The sequence below is a fragment of the Glandiceps talaboti genome, chromosome 13 (genome assembly GCF_964340395.1).
Source record: "Glandiceps talaboti chromosome 13, keGlaTala1.1, whole genome shotgun sequence".
In the NCBI taxonomy this organism is placed as follows: Eukaryota; Metazoa; Hemichordata; class Enteropneusta; family Spengelidae; genus Glandiceps; species Glandiceps talaboti.
In genome coordinates this window covers 11779745-11804150 of record NC_135561.1, presented here as the reverse complement: position 1 = coordinate 11804150, position 24406 = coordinate 11779745, and the positions used below count along the sequence as shown (strand labels likewise).

Here is a 24406-nt window from a genome sequence, read left to right as displayed (position 1 = left end):
TCTCTGAAAACTAGTTCCATAAACTTGCAGTTTATTGTTTCAAGACTTCCAATGTTTATGCTACATTTATCACAGGGTGGTTAGAATAGCACAACAAGGGAACCACTATCACCCACTCGTGTAATCTACCACATTGAAGAACAATAGTTTTAGTTGGTGTCTACCTTAGTAAACCAGAGTCTCTGGTCATTATACCATCCAAAGAAATAAACATCATTCCACATTTTTACGGGCTGGACTATTTCGTCCAATCCTCTGTAAAAATCTCACAAAAACACTAATTTGACATACATGTACATGATATGTAAGATGGGGTGAAAAAGTACTTGACAACTCTTCAAACTGAAAACAATTTTTGTATGGGAGAATGAAAAATTTACAGTACTGTGTACAGACAGAAAAGAACAAACTGATTGGAGTCTGGATATAATGCTGTATGTACCAGAGTACAGAACCCTCCTACAGTACAGCGTGATTAGAAAAAAAATTAAAACATTACTTATTGTCAGGTGGCAACCCCAGGAGGTCATATCTGAGCAAAATTATCATTCACTGCTGAAATTCGGGGAAATTTGATAAAACAAATCGTTTGAAGTTTCCTCCTGACTTTGCTTATCTCTATGACATTCAGAATGTTAAATTATCATTTAGAATGAAAACACAACAATTTGGAAAACAAAATTAGCAGTTTTCTTTTATCTTTTATCTGATCAGATCGGTCTTCATCATCCAATCACAGTCCATCTAATCAGAATATACCACAATTCATACTCTGTAAGAATTACCTAACAACAGTGACAAAACTGCCTAGCAGCTGACAAAATTACCTCGCAACCAACAAAAATGCAAATCAAATATGACAAACTACCTAAAAACTGCCAAGCAACTGACAAAAATGCCCATCAATGGACAAACTGTCTTGCAACAATAAAATAGCTCTCTAGTAAATGCCACAATTATCCTAGCAACATACAACATTGCTTAGCAACTAAAAGTAATTCTAATAGTACATATTCTATATAAAATATCTTATCAAATGTATATCCTGTATATTACGTACAACATGAATTATCGTGTGTAAAAATATGGCTATGGTAAAATAAACAACAATTTTCATAAAATACTCTCAGCTTTAGAAACAGCATGTATCATAAATTAATCATTACCATGACAACGCTATGACAGAACCCAATGACATGTGACTGCAAGTGTAGCGTACTCCTGGTATTTGTGCAAGTACTTATTGTGTTCTCCGACACCATATCTTAACAAGGATAGTGAGTGAAAGTGCGACAGAAAACACTGCAAGCACAAGTTCAAATACCCCCCCCCCCCCCCCCCAAGTACACACACTGGCAATCAAACAGTATGGGGGTTCCGTTAGTTATTATTACATAATTCATGTTATTCACAACAGCACATTTCCAATGATACTGTGTAATCAGGGTGCTTTCGTGTATAGCAAATAATCACGCTATCATTAGCATCTCATTTGCATGCAGGTATGCAAGAACATTTTTGGTATACTGCTAGTTTGTGTATGCACTAGTGCAAGTAATTTCTGGTACAAAGGTAATACTAAATTAGAGTGCTGTGCGTAACTTCTACAATCAAATAAATTATTATTATACATAAAATTAACACAAAACATTGACAATTCAGAAGCGTAACATTTCTCTCTGTTTACATATTAAATATGTCAGGCCCTGTAATATGAATACAATCTAATTCCATGAGCACTAACTATTCAAGGTGCTATTCTGGCACCCACAACTATATTTGGACTGTACATGGCAAGACTACACAATGTGAAACCTTATGACACGCTATTCTAAAAATATTTTCATTGCTATACAGTATTGATGAACACATTCCCTGTGAGGGCGTCAAACAGTACTGATGAACAAATTTCCTGTGACGGCACTGTACACTAATGCTAAAGGGAGGTATTCTGATGTATACACATACTCTAGCTGTGTGGGCAGTATACTGAAGTACATATTTCACTACAATTTTACTATTGACATGTCTCTCCAGTGAGGGCGCTATACGGATGTACACATTTCCCTGTAAGGGCACTTTCACAATGGACACATTACTGTGAGGCATCAGGCTCTCAACTTATGTATACATGTCCTGTGAGGGCGCTATACTGATAGAGACACATTTAAGGATTCTGTACTGAAGGCTAAGTTTGCAGGGAGGTGAGTGAAACAAAAGTTAGCTTCTCCTGCCTTGCGTACTCTACATCTACACTTTATATGAACTCTATTGATGGTTGGTTTATTGATGGTTGCGTTTTAAATCTAGGACACTAGATTGGATCAAAATTTACTGTAACTATAACAAGGTCTGTCTTAATCTTCCTTGACTGTTTCTCCGCAGTCTTTTCTATACCACCCCTCTATCTATTAATACTTACAAATTTATAAAAATACACACGCACACCACAAAATACAATGTGATACAATCACTGTAGAAAATACTATACCTCTCACTATTATTACTAAATGGAAGCAATTTAGATTTACATGTAACACACTTCGGTTCCAAATAATGCCACAACTTATTTCCTTTCAATAATTTATTTGTCTTGTGGATATTTGAGTGATAGTTTGTCAGACTAAATGTTCACTCTTGTGTCTTGAAACACATGAAATGGAAGCAAGGTCCAACACAAAACGCAATGCACGGAATCGTGTCACAAAAACAGTATTTGTGTGTGAGCCACATGGAAAGACATAATTATTGGCACTGTACAATGTACACCACAAACAGTTTTATGTAAATTACTGACCATTTATCTAACCATATATGGGTGTAAGATCCCTTGGATGTTCAACTACCATATATGGGTATAAGACCCCTTGGATGTTCAAGTACCATATATGGGTATAAAACCTTAGATGTTCAACTACCATATATGGGTACAAAAACCTTAGACAAAAACCTTAGATGTTCAACTACCATATATGGGTATAAAACCTTAGATGTTCAACTACCATATATGGGTATAAAACCTTAGATGTTCAACTACCATATATGGGTATAAGAACATTGGATGTTCAACTACCATATATGGGTATAAGAACCTTGGATGTTCAACTACCATATATGGGTACAAAAACCTTAGATGTTCAACTCCCATATATGGGTATAAAACCTTAGATGTTCAACTACCATACCCTGAATAAGTAACACAGCTAAAGATTTTAATTTCGTACGCAATCAAAAAAATAAAATATCCGGATTTCTGTTTTTGTTGTGAAATGTGTCCATTACTTTCTTGACACTTTCCCATACTGTTGTGGCATTAGTTGGTCATCATTAGAACTACTTTTTGATTCTACGTATATTGATACACTCCATCTATGTAAATACATCTACATACTAATACTTGTGGCATTTGAAGTAATGTGCCAATCCTGAGAACAAATCAAGCAATTTCCTAATTACAATACATTTACATTCAATTAATTATCGTGCCATGATCATAGTAATCAATTTCAAAACTCTCACAAATCTTCCAAATCCTTGGGCCTCAATAGTGCTTTGATTTTTTACATGATGTATCGCACTTGTGAATGTTCTGTAGGGGAGGGGGAGGGGTTTTTGTGCTAAATGAACAATGTTCGTTTATTGAGCTTGTGCGACATTGTGAGATCGTCCCTAACCCTCCCGAAGTGACTTTAATGGTGGAATCAAGGTGACTAAACAGGAAACTCGACTAACCAAGGTGGACAACACTCTGTAAGAAATGCCATGTCATGCCATGCCACTAATGTACGCCTGTACTCATTGCAGAGAGAGATAAAGCCGAACAAAACAACAATTCTGGCAACCTAGCATAAGATACCAGACATGGAAGACATGCCTTAAAGTAATTATTTGAAATTGATTAATCATCATGTAAATTGAAAGGGTATCATGTGATCATCTCTTAACCAATGAAATGCAGTGATCACATGACAATAAAGGTGATCACATGATCATCTCTTAACCAATGAAAATGCAGTGATCACATGACAATAAAGGTTATCACATGATCATCTCTTAACCAACGAAAATGCAGTGATCACATGACAATAAAGGTTACATGCTCATCTCTTAACCAATGAAAATGCAGTGATCACATGACTACTAATTGGCATCGCATGACTGACATCTTAAACAATAAATAACACAATAATCAGAAGACCAATAAAAACAAACTAAAAGATTATCACAAGATCATTTCATGAGCACAAGCAAATTTGTCACATGACAACAAACAGAAATCACATGACTGATATTAACCAATAAATTAGATCAAAAACTATCACATGGTCACATGACCAATTCATCACAAATCAGGTGCAATATATTAATCACAGCATTCCAACATACAAGGTGGGAATGGTTTTACAAAAATTTTTACTATTTTACTGAATTGTATGTTCTTGAACACTTTTACAAAATTTGTGCTGTTACCGAGTTGTACTGAACTGTTTTCAAAAAGATTTCTACTCTGTTAAGACTTAGTGAGTTGTATCTACTGAACACATATCTAAATCAGTGAAGATGAGTTGTTACTTATTAAGTATATATTATCATTTTATATTTTGAAGGTTTCATCAGTTGTTAAACATACTGGAAGAGTGGAGTTGTACACAAATGTCAACAATTTCACAGTCAAGGGCAGGGCAATCCGATTTCTGAATAACGCACAGTATATTATTATCTTTACAAGATATAATCTTCTGTGTCATCAGCAAATTCTTCATGCACCCTTTAACCTTTGACTTCACAAGCCATCTAAAACAATCGTTTTGTTTACATTGAAATTATAACATGTAAAAGTACTCATTTCCAGCTGCATGCTTTTTTTTCTTTCTTCTGAACCATTGACCTCACAAGCCATCTAAAACAATCTTTTTGTTTACACTGAAATTATGATCTATCAAAGTACATGTTTTCTGCTGCTTTGGCTGACAATTTTTGACTCGCCAACTCTTTCTACTTTAACCTTTGACCTCGCAAGCCATCTAAAACAATCTTTTTGTTATAATTATTATCTATAAAAGTACTCTTTTTTCTCAGTTGCTTTGGCAGACAATTCTGTGATTGTAAATAATCCTTAGATGAGCTGTTTGTTAGTTTTTTCTTCTTATTCCTTGTAAAGGAAAGAATTTATATACTACATTTTTCTATGCACCAGGACTAATAATAAAAAAAATGACGTCAGGTTTATCTTTCAAGGCAGCTGCAGTTGATGCTATTTATGTAAATTCAATAAGTCTGATTGGACTTTTCCTCTAAACTGCGGTGAGTAGGTAAAATCTACCTGCATAGCCCAAGTTTTTGAAAACGTTTCGTCACCAACATTACAGAGATTAAGCAGTGCTAATATGAGAACTAGTATGAAAATTTGAATAAAATTTGTTAAAGAGAAAAAAAAAAGTATGGGAACTAGACATGACAAACGGCTTCTCGTCTCCATCTCGTTATGGCAAAAGTGATTAAGCAACACTTCCAAAGTGCTAACCTGAATTTGAACATTAACACTGGAAACGAAGATGATCGCAGCACTACGTTTTGTACCACAGGTATTTCACGTTTAGATTTTTTAGTAGATCACGTTATAATCGCACTTATTTCTTTACAAATTAGTTGAAGTATATTTTCAATTAATTCTTGGTGAAATTTGACGGTAAACAGGGGGTACTTATGCCATATAAGCTCTCGTATTCACTTATAATAAACTTGCTGGTTTCTTGTCAAATACGACTCACTGAGGAGAATCGAATGTCTTACATCTGCACATTTTGATGACATGCGGCACATGCTTAATCTCTCTATTATGGCACAAGGTCTAGAAATCTACAAAAAGTGACAACATTTTCTGAGTTGCAAGGGTTCCAAAACTTTAGCAAAAGGACCATGCCTGTTTTGTCGTTTTAATTGTTTTTAGAAAGGTTTCAGACAGTCTAGATGGTCAAAAACATATGGCAAGAAATTAAGGTGAACAAATTATATCATATTATATTGACCACACTACCTGTAACTTTTGTATGAATGTGTCACGATCACAAATATTTTCTGGTAACCAATGGTTATTCAACTCTTAAGTTCAAAGGTCAACAAGTAGCGGCCATGTTTGATTTTGCTTGAAATTTGATAAATTTTGGTACAAAAAAGCAAACTGAAATATTTCAAAAGGTGATGCACTCGGTCAAGCATAAATTTGAAGAGGAAGAAAGGAGGTTGAAAGGAAATTCAAGAAAAAGTAGAGCACAAGAAAATTTGCAAAAGTACTGAAGTCAAATTTTACTTAATTAATGACTGTATCAGTATGTATTGCTCTTATCGGCACCAATGTCATTGTCATCGGCATCACCACCATTGTTTTAAGAAACACTTGAATTTTGTGACCATTTTCTAAATAATGTGTCGGTTTGTTGACCAAATTTGCTTAAATTATCATTTTGTCATTGTTTTCAATTTTTTCAACTGTTTACATGACAAAATATGTAATTAGCATCAGAAAACAGCAATTTTTACAACATGGCAGACTTCTAAAAAAAATTTAAGTCAAAATTATGCTAAAAGTATGTTTGTAAAAAACAACACAGATTGGTAAACAAGAAATACCAATCAGTAATAACAGCACAAAATGACAAAAGCTCCCTGAACAAAATGTCTTGCATCAACTTTGTAATACGCTGTGGTCTTTTTTTTTTTTCCTTTCTGCCTTCTTCAGAACCTCTTATCTTCTTATCAAAGGAAATCCTGCTCTTCACATCCTGTTTAATGACTTCTGATTGGCTACTTTCACACTTGGACTCATTTGCATGTTTTGTACATCAATCAGCCAGTGACATCTAATTAGCATTCGTGGAATTTGCATGAACAAATATGGGATTTTTAGCACAGCGCCACCTAGTGGCAGCAATTGAAATGATCTTTCAATAATATACATCCATTAGGCAAAAAAAAAGCATTCGGTGATACAGACTCAAAAGCTGACTACATCTTGGGTTGATTTCAAAATCTTGTGTAAATAAGCAATAAACTCTCATTGTCGTTTCTTAGCGTCCAGGGTTCCATTACCATTGGCTTTGACGACAAGATGGCCGTTTCCAGTGGCTTTGACATCCTCAATGATCCCTTGATCTGCAGTGATTTTCTTTGTTGGTGGTTTTTTCATGGGAAGACATAGTAAAGCAGACAGGGCTATGATGTGAATTGAAAAATACATTGACCTGTTGGAAAAAATAGCAAATTATAAATTATCATTACAGCTGTACTGGCTACAAATAGAAAGTTTTAAAAAAAAAACTGTTTTGTTAGATAAAATGACTTTAATAGTTGTAATAATATTGTACACTCTGCACAGAACTGAGTAACATATCGGTAAACATAATACAAGTTGAAAAAACAGGATTCACTTACGAATAATAGTTTATGATGACATCATTCTTCAGTAATGTAAATGGTAGGATGAGATAAGCTAACGCGATATGAGTACCAAACCAAGTCACGATGTCATAGAATGTTCTTGTGCCCTTTGACCCCTGGAAGTATGGCCTGATGTTTTGCCGTATCTGAAAGGGAAACGATGGGCACAAGATTATGTCATTATCAGTCACATGAACAAGTTACAACAACAATATTTATATTCTGGTTCATTTGTGCTACTGTACACCAAATAAAATATTACTTTATGGTAATAAATCATTATTCACTATTCTAAACGTTAGTGGGAAGTTAGGTAATTTTTACAAAGTGCCAAAAATATTAAGAACCCAGAAGAAAAAATAAGGCAGGATTTGTTTATCAGGGCTATATACACATTTTCCAGTTTCCAAAAAAGTTAGATTTAAACAATTATTTAAATAGAGTAGTAGGTTTTTGCCTAATAATCAGGGTTCTACCCAGACCTTTATAGAATACTGGGTTCCACCCTATGATTTCACCTAATAATCAGGGTTCACCCCCCAGACCTTTATAGAGTAGTGGGTTCCACCCTATGGTTTCACCTAATAATCAGGGTTCTACCCAGACCTTTATAGAGTAGTGGGTTCCATCCTATGATTTCACCTAATAATCAGGGTTCTACCCAGACCTTTATAGAGTAGTGGGTTCCACCCTATGATTTCACCTAATAATCAGGGTTCTACCCAGACCTTTATAGAGTAGTGGGTTCCACCCTATGATTTCACCTAATAATCAGGGTTCTACCCAGACCTTTATAGAGTAGTGGGTTCCACCCTATGATTTCACCTAATAATCAGGGTTCTACCCAGACCTTTATAGAGTAGTGGGTTCCATCCTATGATTTCACCTAATAATCAGGGTTCTACCCAGACCTTTATAGAGTAGTGGGTTCCACCCTATGATTTCACCTAATAATCAGGGTTCTACCCAGACCTTTATAGAGTAGTGGGTTCCACCCTATGATTTCACCTAATAATCAGGGTTCTACCCAGACCTTTATAGAGTAGTGGGTTCCACCCTATGATTTCACCTAATAATCAGGGTTCTACCCAGAACTTTATAGAGTAGTGGGTTCCACCCTATGATTTCACCTAATAATCAGGGTTCTACTCAGACCTTATAGAGTAGTGGGTTCCATCCTATGATTTCACCTAATAATCAGGGTACTCCCAGACCTTTATAGAGTAGTGGGTTCCACCCTATGATTTCACCTATAATAATCAGGGTACTCCCCAGACCTTTATAGAGTAGTGGGTTCCACCCTATGATTTCACCTAATAATCAGGGTTCTCACTGGGCCTATGGAGTACTGAGTTCAACCCTTTGATTTCACTTAATAATCAGGGTTCTCACTGGGACTAAAACGTACTGGGTTCCACCCTATGATTTACAGAGTTATCTCAATGCCTATGTAGAATAGTGGGTTCCATCAAACAATTTCTCAAGGACAATGCATGAAGGTTTACATAAAATCTTACTATTTTGTTACACAGTTCACTTACCCGTTTGCCAGCTGCAGTTATGAAGGCACCTTGTATGAATGTCCAGAAATAGCCAGGAAAAAAACCATGCCACATTGACGACAAAATGAATGTTAATAACGTCTTTTGGAAGGGAACACGATCGTAGCACACATATCGTAGCCAAACATTGGTCTGCTTGTTCCAACAGTCAATGAGAACTTTTAAGCTAGTTGCCGTCTGAAGAAAAATATCAGTGATGAAAATCATTAAATACTGCATGAGATTCACAGCACTTTGAATGAATTCACAGCACTTTGAACACAGAAGTAATACATAAATTTATGAATTATCTTCATCATATCAATTCATCTTTTGCAACTGTTGCCAACAGTGGAAACTCAAAAACAGAGAGGGAAAAATGAACTGAGGAGACAAAGACAATAACAAAGAGATGGGAAAACCCATAAACGTACCTCAAAGCCTTTGACATCAATATTTGTTACCAGATCCCATTTCGCAGTGCCTTTTTCATCATAACCATTGAATCCAAGACCCGATGCATTGTTGACAGCATCAGCTGAATGGAAATAAAAAGGAACACAGCAATAACCGTGGTATCCTATATTGGTGCAGACATACATACATACCGTTTTACAGGTAAAATCAGAGAGTGTAACACTGCATAAGTCCTGTCTTAGTGATTGCGTGTGATTATGCATGTGTGGGGTGGGTATGGGGGCAAATGTGAGACTGTCATTGCGTTTTGAGTTTGTGTACATTTTGAGTTTGTCTACATGTAAGTTTTTTGAGTGATTTTTTGCAAATATTTGTGTGAATTGCAACAGTAGGGGAAATTTGGGAACCCCAATACAGAAGGGATACATCGGTAAAGGTATCCATTTCTAGATTCGATGGTACTACCACAAGTTTGGACCTAAGTACATCAGAACATCTTGCTAAAATATGTAGGATGGGAGGAAGGAGGATCTTGGGTATGTTTTACCTACCAAACTCTGTGTGTGTGTGTGTGTGTGTGTGTGTGTGTGTGTGTGTGTGTGTGTGTGTGTGTGTGTGTGTGTGTGTGTGTCAAGTCTGTCTGTGTCACCAACTAACCATAAATTCATGTCTGTCTGTCTGTCTGTCTGTCTGTCTATTTCTGTCTGTCTATTGTCGTGACTACAATGCAATACAAACTCACCATAGATCCATGCAAAGAAGTACTTGGATTTGGCAACTTCGACAGACACCCATACATACCAAAATTTATACAATAAAGATGAATTGAAGACTTCCGTGTTATCTGAAAGTTGATTGTACAACAATGCAATATTCACACGATGAATAACTAGGTACCTTATATTTTGACTTTATGTAAATCCATTATATGACTGACTGTAATGTTAGTTGTCACCTGACCATAGTGACTTACAGACTGTAAAATACAAATGCCAATACCTTGTTGTTGATTCTGTGATGATCCAAAACTGTCTGAATTGTCTAATTTTTACTCCTAAGGTCGTGTATTTCAAATTACTTTTCAACCTTCTTTAATTTCAATGTTGGAGGCAGCCATGTTAGGATAAAACAGCTGACATGGATAGTATAAAAGGAACTCTATGATTGGTCAATTTGTTGCTGGGCAATGGCAGCTTGTAATTGTTTGAGGGCGTACTAACATATTTAGCTGTGAAAGCTTAGACTTTGAAGGGTGAGACATGAGATATAACAGTCAAAAATTCAGTGGCCATCAGACTCAAGGTGACAGCTAAATTCAAAGCCTGGAATGTGCTTACAATAAAACTTTAAAACAAAGAATGTTCATACTTACTGACATTACCCATAAGCGGATATCTGGGTACCAGTTTCAGTAGAATGGCAGCCATAGCTATGCTAAACAGGAGTTTTCCAAAAACAACTTTCTGGTAGAAGAAATCACAATTCCAGTGTAGGAGAGAGAAAAAGGGAGAGAGAGAGAAAAAAAAAGACAGAAAAAGAAAACAGTATAAGTGATATTGACCTGTGTTGGTTTACCTTACTTCCCTTCGACAGTCCAAATATAGAACTGATTAGTCTGTGAATGAAAGCAATAAAGGGTGTGGTACATTGGAAGTTTTCTTTTGTGGGTAGTATGAACCGCATCCGTCAATTTTTTTCCCAGTTACCTAGTACAAGTAATAGAACAGCTACACATTACATGTTACTGGTAGGATTTACTGGCATACATTGCTGAAGTGCTGATTTTTTTCATTTCACGCCTTGACCTCAGAAAGTCTTACGTGATAACCATATTTCAAGAACAATTTGTCACATTTTGTTCAGGCTGAAATAAATACATATTTTTAAAAAACACTACTGGCTATCAGGTTTTTTACTCACCCACACTGGAGGCTCTTTGTGCACTACAATTTCTTTCCCGTCCTTAGTTTTTAAAACATAAGGAACAATATGCCTGCCTTCAATAAAATCTATGTAGTTGTTGTAAAAACAGACTGGACCCACCACAAGGGCTTGGAAATAAAATATGTAGCTATAATATTCTAAAATTGTTGGCATTCTCCTGTGAATGAAATCACAAAAACAGTTTTACTGTCGAGTAAAAAAACAGCAAGCATCCATCCTTTTCCTCAAATTGCAATAATTAATCCGATTTATCTCTGGTGTGGTTTTAATCCAATTCTTCTATACAGCTAGTTACTTTGGATTTTTAAAGCGGAACACCACTCCAGGAAATAGAGACATTTTCTTATCATCACCTACAATTATTTGCGATGTCAGAGAAACATCAAGTTGATGTTGTGCATTTATAGGGTATCTATGCTATGGGCTATTGCATCATGGGAGAGAGTAGAAATATATTATTCATGAGGACAAAATGCTATAGACTTCAGTGTGAAACAACTTTCGTAGATATCTAGTGTTCAACCATTGAATAAAGTATCTGCCATCTCCCATAATGCAATAGCCCTTAGCAAAGATACCTGTAATTATAAGTAATTGTAGGTGATGTAAAATCATGAAATGACTCTCTAGAACCCATAGTTTATGAAAATGTCTCTATTTCCTGGCGTGGCGTTCCCCTCTACTTTGTTTTTCTACTTGGAAATACATTGTGAAAGAAAATGCGCCAAGTCCTCAATAAATTGCGAAACATTGACAAATGTGTAAAATGTATTTTGTTGTATGTACCATAACAAACTAAGTTGCTAAGTGTTTTGCAACTTATTAAATCACAAACAAGGACTTTGTGTATACTGTTTCGCATTGCTTTTCCCATGTAGAAAAATATAGTAAGGTTATTTTATCAAATTAAAAAATCCAAAATAAATATCCATTTGTCATCCAAATGGTCACATTAATACGTAAAACCCACCTACTAATGTGTACATCATGTTTAATGTAGTCTAGTTCCTACACAATATGAGTTAGAATTACTACGATCATCTCCACTCATGCAGAGTCAAAGTCTTTACTCTAGCACAGAAATCTGTGCTACCCCTGACAGCGTTCAAATAAACATGATGATGTAACCGCGTCCCCACGATATATGTAGAGTTCCTTAGTAAATATTATTGCAATTAGCAATTATCTGAAGAAAGTAACCAATTACAACTGTCTGTCAGTTTGTGATGGGTTACTACTGACATGCAATGTTTACCCTTGGCCCAGCAGGCAATTTAGCCAGATTAACAGTTTTATGGACACTGACTGTATGTGAGTGGAGATGATCGTAGTTATCGTAACTCATATCGTATATGAACTAGATTATATTTAATGACAATCAAGCCAAGCTATTGTCTTTGAACAGAAAATATGGATTTTAAACCCTGGTCATTGTACGTCACGACAGCTTGTGTGCCCATCACTGGTTTTGCGGTGCTCGAAATATGAGTCAAAACATTACAAATCGCCATTATTTTTCCTGATTTTTCATTAAATTATGCTTGAGAAGGTAGAATTATTTTATTCACCAATATATTTCTTTACTCAGCAGGAAAATACTCGTGACCTAAGGGTTTATTGCTATTTGCCTAGTGACTCATAGTGACAAGGCCTCTTAGTTCACTCATACTTATATTTTCCTCAGTTGAACAAAGCAAATATTGGTGAATAATATACAATTGTACTTACAGTATAAAAACAAAATAAATATGAAAGACTTACTTCGTCGCCATCTTTTTCTGTAGTGGTGATAACTCACTCTCATCTCTTGTTAAACCTAGCGAAAAAAATCAATATTTGATGTCAACAAAATAGTAACGGTACATATTTTGGAAATACAAAGACTCTTATGACTCAAGGGTAGATGTTTCTCTCTCCTTATTTGTGCTTGCTTGTAGTCAGGTCCCTGACTGATAATCTATTAGATGGTGGGAAGGTTCATTCTGTATAACACATCTAAGACCTATATAACAATACAGACTACCCGGTTCTAGCATAGCATAACATGTGTTGTATGTATAGCTCTCTTGACAACTACGAAACGTGTCAAGTCAACACAACTGTAACAAATGTGATGTCATTATATATTCCCATAATCCCTTGCAGGAAATAAAAACAAATGGCTGAATGTTGACTGCAGTATATCTTCTTTACAAGATTTAAAAGTTGTGCAATTTAGGGATGGTCGCACAATGTTGCACATGACTTTATACTTTGTTCGTTTAGGATGAACCCCCCCCCCCATGTAAATAAACAAAGTTCATTCATTGAGCTTATGTGACATCATGCTACTTCAATACCCAAAATCATATGTAAGTTTACAGTGGTAATTACGAAGTCTGACTGGACAAATACACTGAATGATAAATATTAACTTACCATCTCTTAGACTGAAGGCCAGACTAGTCACTTTCTCTGTCATAACCATCATGGGGCTGCAAAAAATAAGAAATAAAATTTCACTAAATGTAAATATTTTGTCAACTTTCCACAGGATATTCTTATAGACATGACTGAAGTAAGACGTGTGTTATTCACTCAATGCAAGACACTCATTCAATTATTGAATCTGGTCCTTGGTGGTCAAGAAAAACAAATGATGGCTCCGACATCCCTCCATTAGCATAGCACAACAGATGCTGTTAGGTCATTGATTCACTTACCCAATGTGTTACCTACACTAAATGTTAGGTCATTGATTCACTTACCCAATGTGTTACCTACAATGTACACTAAATGTTAGGTCATTGATTCACTTACCCAATGTGTTACCTACACTAAATGTTAGGTCAATGATTCACTTACCCAATGTGTTACCTACAATGTACACTAAATGTTAAATCATTGATTCACTTACCCAATGTGTTACCTACACTAAATGTTAGGTCATTGATTCACTTACCCAATGTGTTACTTACACTAAATGTTAGGTCATTGATTCACTTACCCAATGTGTTACCTACACTAAATGTTAGGTCAATGATTCACTTACTCAATGTGTTACCTACACTAAATGTTAGGTCAATGATTCACTTACTCAATGTGTTACCTACACTAAATGTTAGGTCATTGATTCACTTCACCAATGTGTTACCTACACTAAATGTTAAATCAATGATTCACTTACCCAATGTGTTACTTACACAAATGTTAAATCAATGATTCACTTACCCAATGTGTTACTTACACAAATGTTAAATCAATGATTCACTTACCCAATGTGATCCATTAGGTAAATGTTGACACTTTTCATCTGCTGACTGATATGAACTCCTGACATGTAAACCACGGCAAACGTGAAGACAAATTTATGCATGACTCTGGGACTCATAGTTCGCATCATGATATACGGTATTGTGGACTGTGTAAGCAGATGTAAAAAGGACCTGAAAAATATCAAAAACATGTGGCATATTCCGGTTATCAAAGATTTGGCCAATTTGCATGTAGGCATCAAATAATAGAAGTCTAGATTTGAAAAAAATGAAGGCTAAAATTGGGAAATGGTCACTGATCATATGGGCATGCATGAAATCATGAACACAAAGTGTGTGAAAGAACCCTGTGTATGTTTTTAAAAGAGCCTTGCTTGTTAGTTAGTGATCAGGCATGTTTCGATTAATAATGGTAGTTAATTAATTCTTTGTTAATGCCATTCCAGGAAATACAGGTATTTTCATAAAATTTGTGTTTTTCGAGCGTCATTTGATAATTTCACCTCAACTATACTTCGCTGGATTATCAAGAAAACACCAAATTGAAGCTCGTTTTCACCTCAGTCTATATTATTAATTCAGTGGTATACTGTTACCTCATGCACCTTTAGCAGACATGAATATTTATTAGATGTACACTGAATATTCATGACTATTTATCTGGAGGAAGTAAGCTCTTATGAGTCATCAATATTCAGAGTGCATCTAATTCACTTATTTATTTATTTATTTATTTATCGACATCTGATACATTTATAAATATTCAGGTCTGCTAAGACCCATCAGTGCATCACTGAAAGAACGACTGAGGTGAAAAAGAGTTTTAGTTTGGTGTTTCTTGGCAACCAAGTAAAAATTATTGATGTAAAATTAGGAAATGATTCTCCCGAATCCACAGTTAGGCTCCATCAATTAATTTCACCAAAACAACAAGGCAGACGGGCAAGAAAGACAAACAACACAATATTAGCATGTCATGTAAAATTCACCTCTCTGTTCATTCATTTTATGTTTGTACCTACATTGTAAATCTACTACACTGGTGAAATATAAGAGTCCAAAGTTTGATTGTCTTAATCAACTATTTAGAAATAAGTGAAGTCATTCTGAAGATATTCGAACGGTCTTGTGCAGAAATTTTAAGTAAAACGAAATGTATTTGCTTTTTCTAAATCTTCCAACAAACCTCAGCATCCGTACGCAGAGAAGCAAACAAATAATTTCATTGACGGAGGCTTAATAAAAATACTTTTATTTCGTGGAGTGGCATTCCCCTTAAAAGAACTGTACAATTTGGGTGAGAAATACAGTTATCAAATAAGTGAAGTCATTCTGAAGATATTTGAACGGTCTTGTGCAGAAATTTTAAGTAAAACGAAATGTATTTGCTTTTTCTATATCTTCCAACAAACCTCAACGTCTGTACGCAGAGAAGCAAACAAATAACTTCATTGACGGCGCCTTAATTAAAATACTTTTATTTCATGGAGTGGCATTCCCCTTAAAAGAACTGTACAATTTGGGTGCGAAATACAGTTATCTGGTAGAAATATAGAAAATGCTGGTCCCATACAAAAGTATAATCCCACTGGCACTATAAATAAGATAACACTAACGGTGAAAACCTGGCCAGGATTGAATCATGCGGAACACCTACACATATCGGTCGGTTGCTTACAAGTTATTGTACAACACAGAAATACGCCGAAGGCAAAATAATCATAGAAGTCATCTGAAGTCAACATGAAATAAGCCGAAATATTTCCAAATAAAGCTGAAGATACACCGCATTCAAAGAAAGTAAATTCAATCGCTTCTTTTTGCTGGGAGAGATTTTCATATTTTTTGTTCAATTGAATCATGTGATACTTTTAACAATTTACTCACATCAATATTTTAATTTATATAATCCATTTGTATGGTTTTTTTCTTAAGAAATCTCAAATAAAATCCTGATCAGAAAACCTAGAAGAAATTGGTAATGCCTCCCAAAGTACTGAATGACAAACAACACATGTAATGGAAAACAGTTGCTTTCAGTGCATCTTTCGACACATACAGTTAGTACTTTGAAAGGTCCAGAGGCTCAAATCAATATTTCGGGAATGGACTCTTTTCAAATATCGATACATGCACTTTGAAGCAAATTGGCTGGAACAGTCCATTAATTGTTACATACATACATACAATGTCATCTAAATTTGACATTTTCCATGAACCTTAAGTTTACTAATGAGTTCTGAAATTTACTCCAACTTTTTTGGACCCAATTAGTAAATTTACGAAGAATTTTCAAAAACCAGAGGAAACCCAGACAAAAAAGTAGTAAATGGGCGATATTAACTCTCTGATACGGCAAATCTGGCGGCCATTCAAGGCAGCAATGAATAGCCTCGACAAACATATCAAAATTCTAATCCCTATTGTATTCAGTATATTTGCATGATTCCAGAGTTCACGGGTGAAACAAGTCTTTCATAAACCATGTACTTCACATAAGTTTCTGCTTAGAAACTAAGTGTTGTATGAGAGTCCTTAGTTACTAGCTAGGTTTGAATATACAGTGGGACCCCCTAGGTAGGCATAAAATGTATGAATTGAACGACTGCTGCCCTTTAAAAAAACAAAAAACCAGTGAACACTTTTTGCATTAGAGCAGAGAATTGGTCATGTCACGACAACTACATTAAAAACGATGTCGACCTAACAAAGAAAGACTACAACAATAGTCTGGTAACCTGTCTTTACATATCCAAACTGTAGGTGTTTGACAAATAACATGTACGCCTAACGGGTACACTAACCTTGTGCTTTTGTTCGTACGTAGTAAGGTGACATTCTTGTGTAACCACAGACATTACACAGTACAATACGTGTATTTGCCAATATACATGTAATTCCTCAAAACAAAAAATTTGGGCTAGAATTCAACTTCTGCATTTGGCAGTCAGATTTAGCAATATGAATTGTTTCAGCAACAATTTCCTATTCATTTCCATTGGTCTAACAGACTATACCAACATACAATTTGGTAGTCAAGATAATTACCTATGTGTACTTGACTATTGCTGAATTTCAGTTCTGATAATGTAATGTAATGTATTCTGGGTGTGGTTGAACAAAATGAAATGAGTTGCAGAATAATGATTTCATTGTGCTAAGCAATCGGATGACAATCAGACCAAGGCTCAATTTAAATAGCAAATATACCTGGTCATGTATGTCTTTACATAGCGATCTGTGATTCTACTTCCTGACTTCACAAACCACTTGTAATGCTATCAGCAGCTGCCTACTGATTTACTTTGCAAAGCCCCCCAATGGCAGTTATCAACATGCCTGTTTGTAAATATTAACATAATATTTCCTATATGTAAATGATGTCATTGTGGTCTACATATTGACTTCATTTGAATAATAGCCCTATTTTATCACTCCCCATTGTGACCAATCAGATTGATTGCATTTTTTTTCAAACCAATCAGATTGAGTGCATTTTTTTTCAAACCAATCGGATTGAGTGTACGATATTCAAATCACATTAATCTGTTAACATCATTTCATTATTTCAATATCTTGTTAGATAATCATGTGTACATTTTACATGACTACCTCTCCCCTGTCTATGTTGCGGATCTCAGACTCTGATTCAGCTACTTCCATCATGATCAATTTATAAAACCAAATCGGAATCACAGATCTGAGAAATATGACATGCTATTGATTACTCAATTCTATGTTTCTCATGACCTGACCGACCCTACATTTCTTCACTCTAGCAATTAAAAAAAAAATAAATAAATGCCCTCTGTAGCAGGATTAGAAAAAAAATCCTACTGTCCCTGACTGTGAGTTGGCAAACCAATGACTACGTATCTGAGTAAAAACTGACATACATTGCTGAAATTTGAGAGTTACAAATGTTTGGGAACTTTAAATGGTTCAAAGTTTCTTTCTCAGTCACTTTAACTGTCATTTCTGAGTCATTCAGAATGTAAAACGTATAATTATACATTGAAAGTATTACCAACATGTACGCATACACACTTACTTTTTTTGACTTTTAAATTTTTTTTACCTGACCAACTGACCCATTTTTTAAAGGCGTTATGAGAAAAGAATACCTTTTAATACCTTCTGTGATTTTACCTACCTAAATACAAAGTCATGTCATTACCAAGTCAACACCCGGACAATCAAAGTATGTATATATGCATGGAAGTATGGTATATGTATAGGGTAATTTTCTCCAAAAAAAACAAACCACTTCACAAAAGTACACAGACTATCATTGACACCTTGGATTTAAACAAAATGCCAATCAAAACCAGTCAGTCAAAGAGATCACTCTTTACACCTACAAAATAGTCAAGACTAAAGTTCGAAACAAAACTTGACTTCTAAAACATCCCGTTGTTATTCAAAGTTTATAATAGAAAACAGTGTTTGGTGTTGTAAGACAACCATGTATTATGTCAACGTTTGTCTTGATTTAGCATTTTAGAGTGTATGTGTCCATGGTCAAGTTTAGGCATGTTAGTTCCATTGTGTAACCATTCTTCTAATCATTATATCACCTTGACCTTTAAAACAAGTCTCTTTAATACCAGTCACATGGTTATCAGTGCAGTGGCATAGAAACTAATAGTTGATAATGAGTTCCAAAGTTGAAATTGCATGTAGTGACCTCACAACATAGTTAGGCTATCATTTACATTAGCCAAAGGTTGATTGATACTCTATACAGTGTAGACACGTTGCCATGTTGAACAATTTATGATGACCAAGAACACTGCTGTGTCTGAAGTCCAGCCTGCTTGAGTGCATGGGGAGGGGTTGGGAGGCCTGGGGTGGGAGGTAGATAATTGGGAGGGCAGGGGAGGGGAGGGGAAGGGAGGGGTGGACTGGGTTGGGTGATGGGTGTACCATAACATATTCAATTTAAAAGCACAAAAGCTACAAAAAAATGTAACAACTACAACTTACAAGGGACAGGTCAAAATTCCACATTTCAGCCAGAATCTAAGGATTGAATATCTATCTACATTCTGCCACAAAATAGGAGTGAAAAATCTCAGAATTTTTTTTTGAAAATTCTTAACTATTTGGAAATTAGCAATTTGGAAACTACATGGTCCCAAATATACGTGTGGTTATACATGCTTTCAAAAAGGGGTCAAACTTCTACATAATGCTTGACCAATGAGTCAAAAGTCTAGTGTGTGTGTGAAGGGGGGGGGGGGGGGGGGGGTAATCCAAACTCCCAGGTATTGCCTCAGAACACTAAAAATATTCGTTAGTGGTCTGAGTTTGATGGATGGCTGACAATAGTCAAAACTATTTGACATGAAACTTTACTCAATCTGTACTCACCATGAATACGAGAACCATCCAATATACAGACCAAAGGCCGCTGCCACAAAATGTCTGACTTTGGGACTGACATGGTGGGGGTGAAGAAACACTTTGAAAATTACAGCTAAGATCAGACTGGAAATCTGGAAAAATATAAAATTGAACTGCAAGAAAAAAAAATGTGAAAAGTACGTAAATAAACATGAACAGACATCATTGTATTGTGCTAGATGCAGTTTTCTGTTTTGTTTGTTGTCGGAAATGGCTACAGCTTTGGAATTTGATAATTTTTTTAAAAAATTCCTTTAATTCAAGGAACATGGGCCAGATGTGAACCTATTTATTTCTGAGTTATTTTTGTTTCAATGCAAGAATTACATGCATTGATTTGAACTAAACTGAAACATGTTCCAAAATCCAACATGTAACTAAGGCGGTATTTGTTTCAAGTGTACACAAATAATGATTAGTGTAGGCACTACAGGTCACCACTCGAAACTATGAGATCAACACACGTAGTAAAGTCCGTAGTTTTATAGACCAACCAAATAAATTATTCAAATTCATAATTCTTGAATGCAACTGCTACTTTGACCCATTTATGACTAGAAATTTCTATGGGCAGTCACCCGGAGAAAATCTGCTCCTTACAACAAATGAAAAACAGTACTGAATGCGTACCAGCAACATCTGCAGTTTAAAAAGGTTGACTTCACCAGAGTCTAATTTTAGAACAAATCACACAATTTACCAACTGACAACAATTCCAGACTCATTTTATAAATTTTCCCTTCAAAGCTGCGAATGGAACAGTTTTTTTAACAGTTTTGTGAGATGAGACCAAATAAAAAAAAATTGTGGTTCTGGTAACACCCAATTTCACAGTAGGGTGGGTACGTAAGATTTTTTTTTTTTTAATTTTTAAATCATAGATGTGATCGCAGTTTCTGTATGGTACAGAGAAGACACCAGGTGGTACTGTATTCCATCATGTTGTTTGGATCACATGAGGTGAAGACATCTTCAAATCTCACTTTCTCGCTTGACTGCAAATTTTTTCAATTTTTCGTTGGTTTTTTTTTTTCAAATTACCTAAAAAAAGAATATTTATGTCTGACAGTCAAAAAAAAATAGGTTGGGTTACAAGAACCAAATAATTTTTTTTGTTAGATCAATGGATTGTACTTGTAAAACCATACACATTGAAAAGTATTGAATTACTTGTTCATTGACATATCTGTGTAGCTGTAAAGATAGTATGGTGTAATATATCCAATCTTAGCGATTTTAGAGTCCACACCCAAAAAATCAGCACCCAAAATAAATCATGATTTCAACTTATTACAATACTATGCATAGATATAATAGAACTCTAATTAACATTATATAATGTCTAATTTTTGGTATTTTAAAAATTTTCTGTGAAAATATTGTTGGTTGTCTCATCAAAAAAATCATACTCCAGTTACACTGAGTGCAAGATAGCAGGAAAAGTCAGTTATGATGGCACCAGATTTACTCACATGAATTCCAGTGTATTTTATATGTAAAAAATATTATCACTTTAAATTTGGTTCAAATTCACATATGAAAGTAGACTGTAATGATGTCATCAGCCCAGGCTTAGGCCTAAAAAAATTGTGTGGTTTCAGTTACACTCAATTTTAATTTATTGTATTATTTTTTTTTTCATGTGTGAGTGTATAGTTCAGGTAGTTATGTTTTCGTTGTTTTCCATATGTTCTCTGTGTTATTGGTTTCTTCTCATCAGATGTACAGCCATTACAGATTGGAAGAACAGTTTTATATTGTCTTTGAAGTTGATGCCTGTTTCCGCATCCAGTATTTCTGGCAAGACTTCTAAATTTTATTTTATTTTTCTCAAATATGTTAAAAAAATTTGGGGTCGGCTGTGAAAAAGTAGGTGGGGTCGGGTAACCGGAACCAAACAACTATTTTTTTTAGGCTTATCAGCCTGCAGGTATGCGGACATTTCCTTGTATGATTTTGATTACATTATTTGGGCCTCTATGATTCATCCACAGTCATAAAACAGACCATAACTTTTGAAACCTAATAATACATGGTTAGCGATTAGGTTGGGCTGTTGGGCTTGGCGTTTGAAAATGTGCCTAATATATCATTTAATATTAACAAAGTTAACATTTGTTGTGACGTTTCGCCCTCACCGGCCTCCTCTCGGGTTGGCCAATGTGTGAGGGTGCCCAGACGCGCCGTACCTTACAGACTAAGTTATATGCATTACACACAAGATAATTTATTCATGTTTAAAAATATTTTGTTCCTGATAACATGACATCAGAAAATTGGGTAGGTAGATTGGGATGGTGTTTTGTTGTTGTTGTTGTTGTTGTTGTTGTTGTTGTTGTTGTAGTTTTTGAGAAATTGCTTTGCCCTAAATCCAAGATACTTGTTGGTCACAATACCTAGGTAACTAAGGCAGACAAACACAGATTTTGCTGTCAAAATTTAACTCACAGTCTAAAAAAAGACAAAGTTTCTCTGAATGAGATTAAAAGAGTAGCCAAAGATATGGTATAAAAATTAGACTTAAAATTAACATCACGGAATTTGAAAAATAAATTCTCACATATTGTCTTTTTGTAAATACAAATGTTAAGTGTCAGTTAGGTTATCATAAAAAAACATTTTTTTTATTTGCCAACTCATCTGCACAAGCTACATAAAAAGTCATGTGAGATAAATGCCCAGATTTAAATCATCCATATTTTCATTGTTCATCATATCAGCTAGCACTTAGCAATATGATAAACAATGCAAAGATAAACCATTTTTCATTTGGGACAACTTGACAAGTCAGTTTGTAAAAGTTTAACTACTATCAGTTAATAGATAAAGGTAGATAGGCAATTAATGATATAAAGTAGAGAAAACAAAACGTTGTCATTATTAATTTTAAACAGACCACCACTCCAAATATGCTTAATGTTCAATCAAATTGCTAATATTTGAATCAATTACCATATACTATAAATATGAGATCATTTTTTTTTTTAGAAAACATACAATTGAAAATTGTTCATATTTGGGATGTTCACTACTGATATGTTGGTATAACGATGCAATATATTTATGTGAAAGCAGAAATAGAATGTCAAGCGGGCGACAAGAGATGCCACACCCCTTTTGATATCTGCCATAATCACGAATGTGTAAACAACAGAGTGTTACACATCTCGCCATGATATTTATTTGGAAACTCCACTTTGATACGGAACGGCCTGGCTTTTCAAGCAGTTGTTTCCGCTATACAAACATCGAAGCCAACAATAGCTAGAGTGTAAGGTTCACAACAGTGGTATCAATACGACGCACGTGCGAAATAATCACGGAGGAAGTTTGTTGACCTTTAGCTAATTATGACATCTGTTTTTGTTACGATAATAAGTGCCCAAGCACTACCAAGAAGAAATTTCCTAATCCAAATATAGATTCCAGCGCTAATTTACCCATATAGATATAACATTACGATATAAAAGAAAATACTTAAGCAGTTGTCAAGATACTGTGTGTGTTGATTTATGTTTACACTAGTCCTGCTTGCAAACGGAGGAATTCGGGACTCGATTCTGACAATTGTCCCTCCCCCTCCGTCCTGCGAAGAGCCAGCCGTGAAATACGGACTTACAAAAAATGCCGGTAACTAAGGAATAAAATCGCCCAGTGGTCAAATATTAGCAATAAATCTATTATTTAGTCGGTTTACCTCATTTTGACTGCAAAAGTCCTATAGCAGATGACCAAAACTATCAAAATCGGAACTTTTCAAATTCTATCGTAAATTTAATCACTTCTCCTTACGTACGTCGGCGCAAGTGTCTCTGGGTAATTATTCATTCACTCGATGATATCAAATGTGGCGGTGTTACGAGGGTTACTTGAATGTTGCAGTTCGCACTTGAAAAGGTCCGATTTCGACGCTTTTTGTGATCTGAGCAGGGAATACTACCGTCAGAGGAATCGAAATGGCGTAGATATTCGATCGGTTGCAAATATTTGATCGGTCGGTAGGTAATTCTTTTGCAATTGGCGCGGGTACATTTTGCTGGCGGTGTAGTAATAGGCAAACTCTATTGCTCTTTGCATGACGGTGTTTAGAGTCAAGTCAGTAATACAGACTCGTGCACCGTCATGGAAGCAGGACTATGTTTACACATGTGCGATGTTGGCTGGGACAGTCCGACGGTGCTATCTGTATGCAAATTTAAAAGGCGTGTCCCAAGTTGAATTTCGAAGTCAAATTTGTCTAATTTCAAGCTAAGAAGATAGAAAATCATTATGGTATCTTCCAACGTGAAACAAAAACACTATATCCTTACCCGATCAATCGACAGTCCTGTTCGCTCCGACGCATGTTGCATGAGCGACCACAGCCCAGGCGCCATGTTGATAAGTGGTCACCAAGATGGCTGCCGA

At 35.4% G+C, this 24406-nt stretch overlaps 1 protein-coding gene across 1 annotated transcript; it reads right to left on the bottom strand.

Moving 5' to 3' along the window:
* Positions 1–1338: 1338 nt before the first annotated feature.
* On the bottom strand, positions 1339–24381 carry LOC144444671 (membrane-bound glycerophospholipid O-acyltransferase 2-like). Its single transcript, XM_078134177.1, has 12 exons — positions 24310–24381; positions 19967–20112; positions 14594–14764; positions 13758–13813; positions 13101–13155; positions 11316–11496; positions 10768–10858; positions 10138–10239; positions 9413–9516; positions 8979–9176; positions 7432–7583; positions 1339–7241 (listed from the first exon to the last, which is right to left on the bottom strand). Exons 1-12 carry the CDS (start codon positions 24373–24375, stop codon positions 7055–7057), a joined length of 1509 nt encoding a protein of 502 aa, XP_077990303.1. The 5' UTR covers positions 24376–24381; the 3' UTR covers positions 1339–7054.
* Positions 24382–24406: the final 25 nt, after the last annotated feature.

Coding starts and splice junctions, on each gene's coding strand:
- LOC144444671 (XM_078134177.1), bottom strand. CDS start 24,375: ATGGCGCCTGGGCTGTGGTCGCTCATGCAACATGCGTCGGAGCGAACA. Junction 9,177..9,412: donor TTGATGTCAAAGGCTTTGAG/GTACGTTTATGG, acceptor ATTTTTCTTCAG/ACGGCAACTAGCTTAAAAGT. Junction 7,584..8,978: donor TAACTGCAGCTGGCAAACGG/GTAAGTGAACTG, acceptor TTTCCCTTTCAG/ATACGGCAAAACATCAGGCC.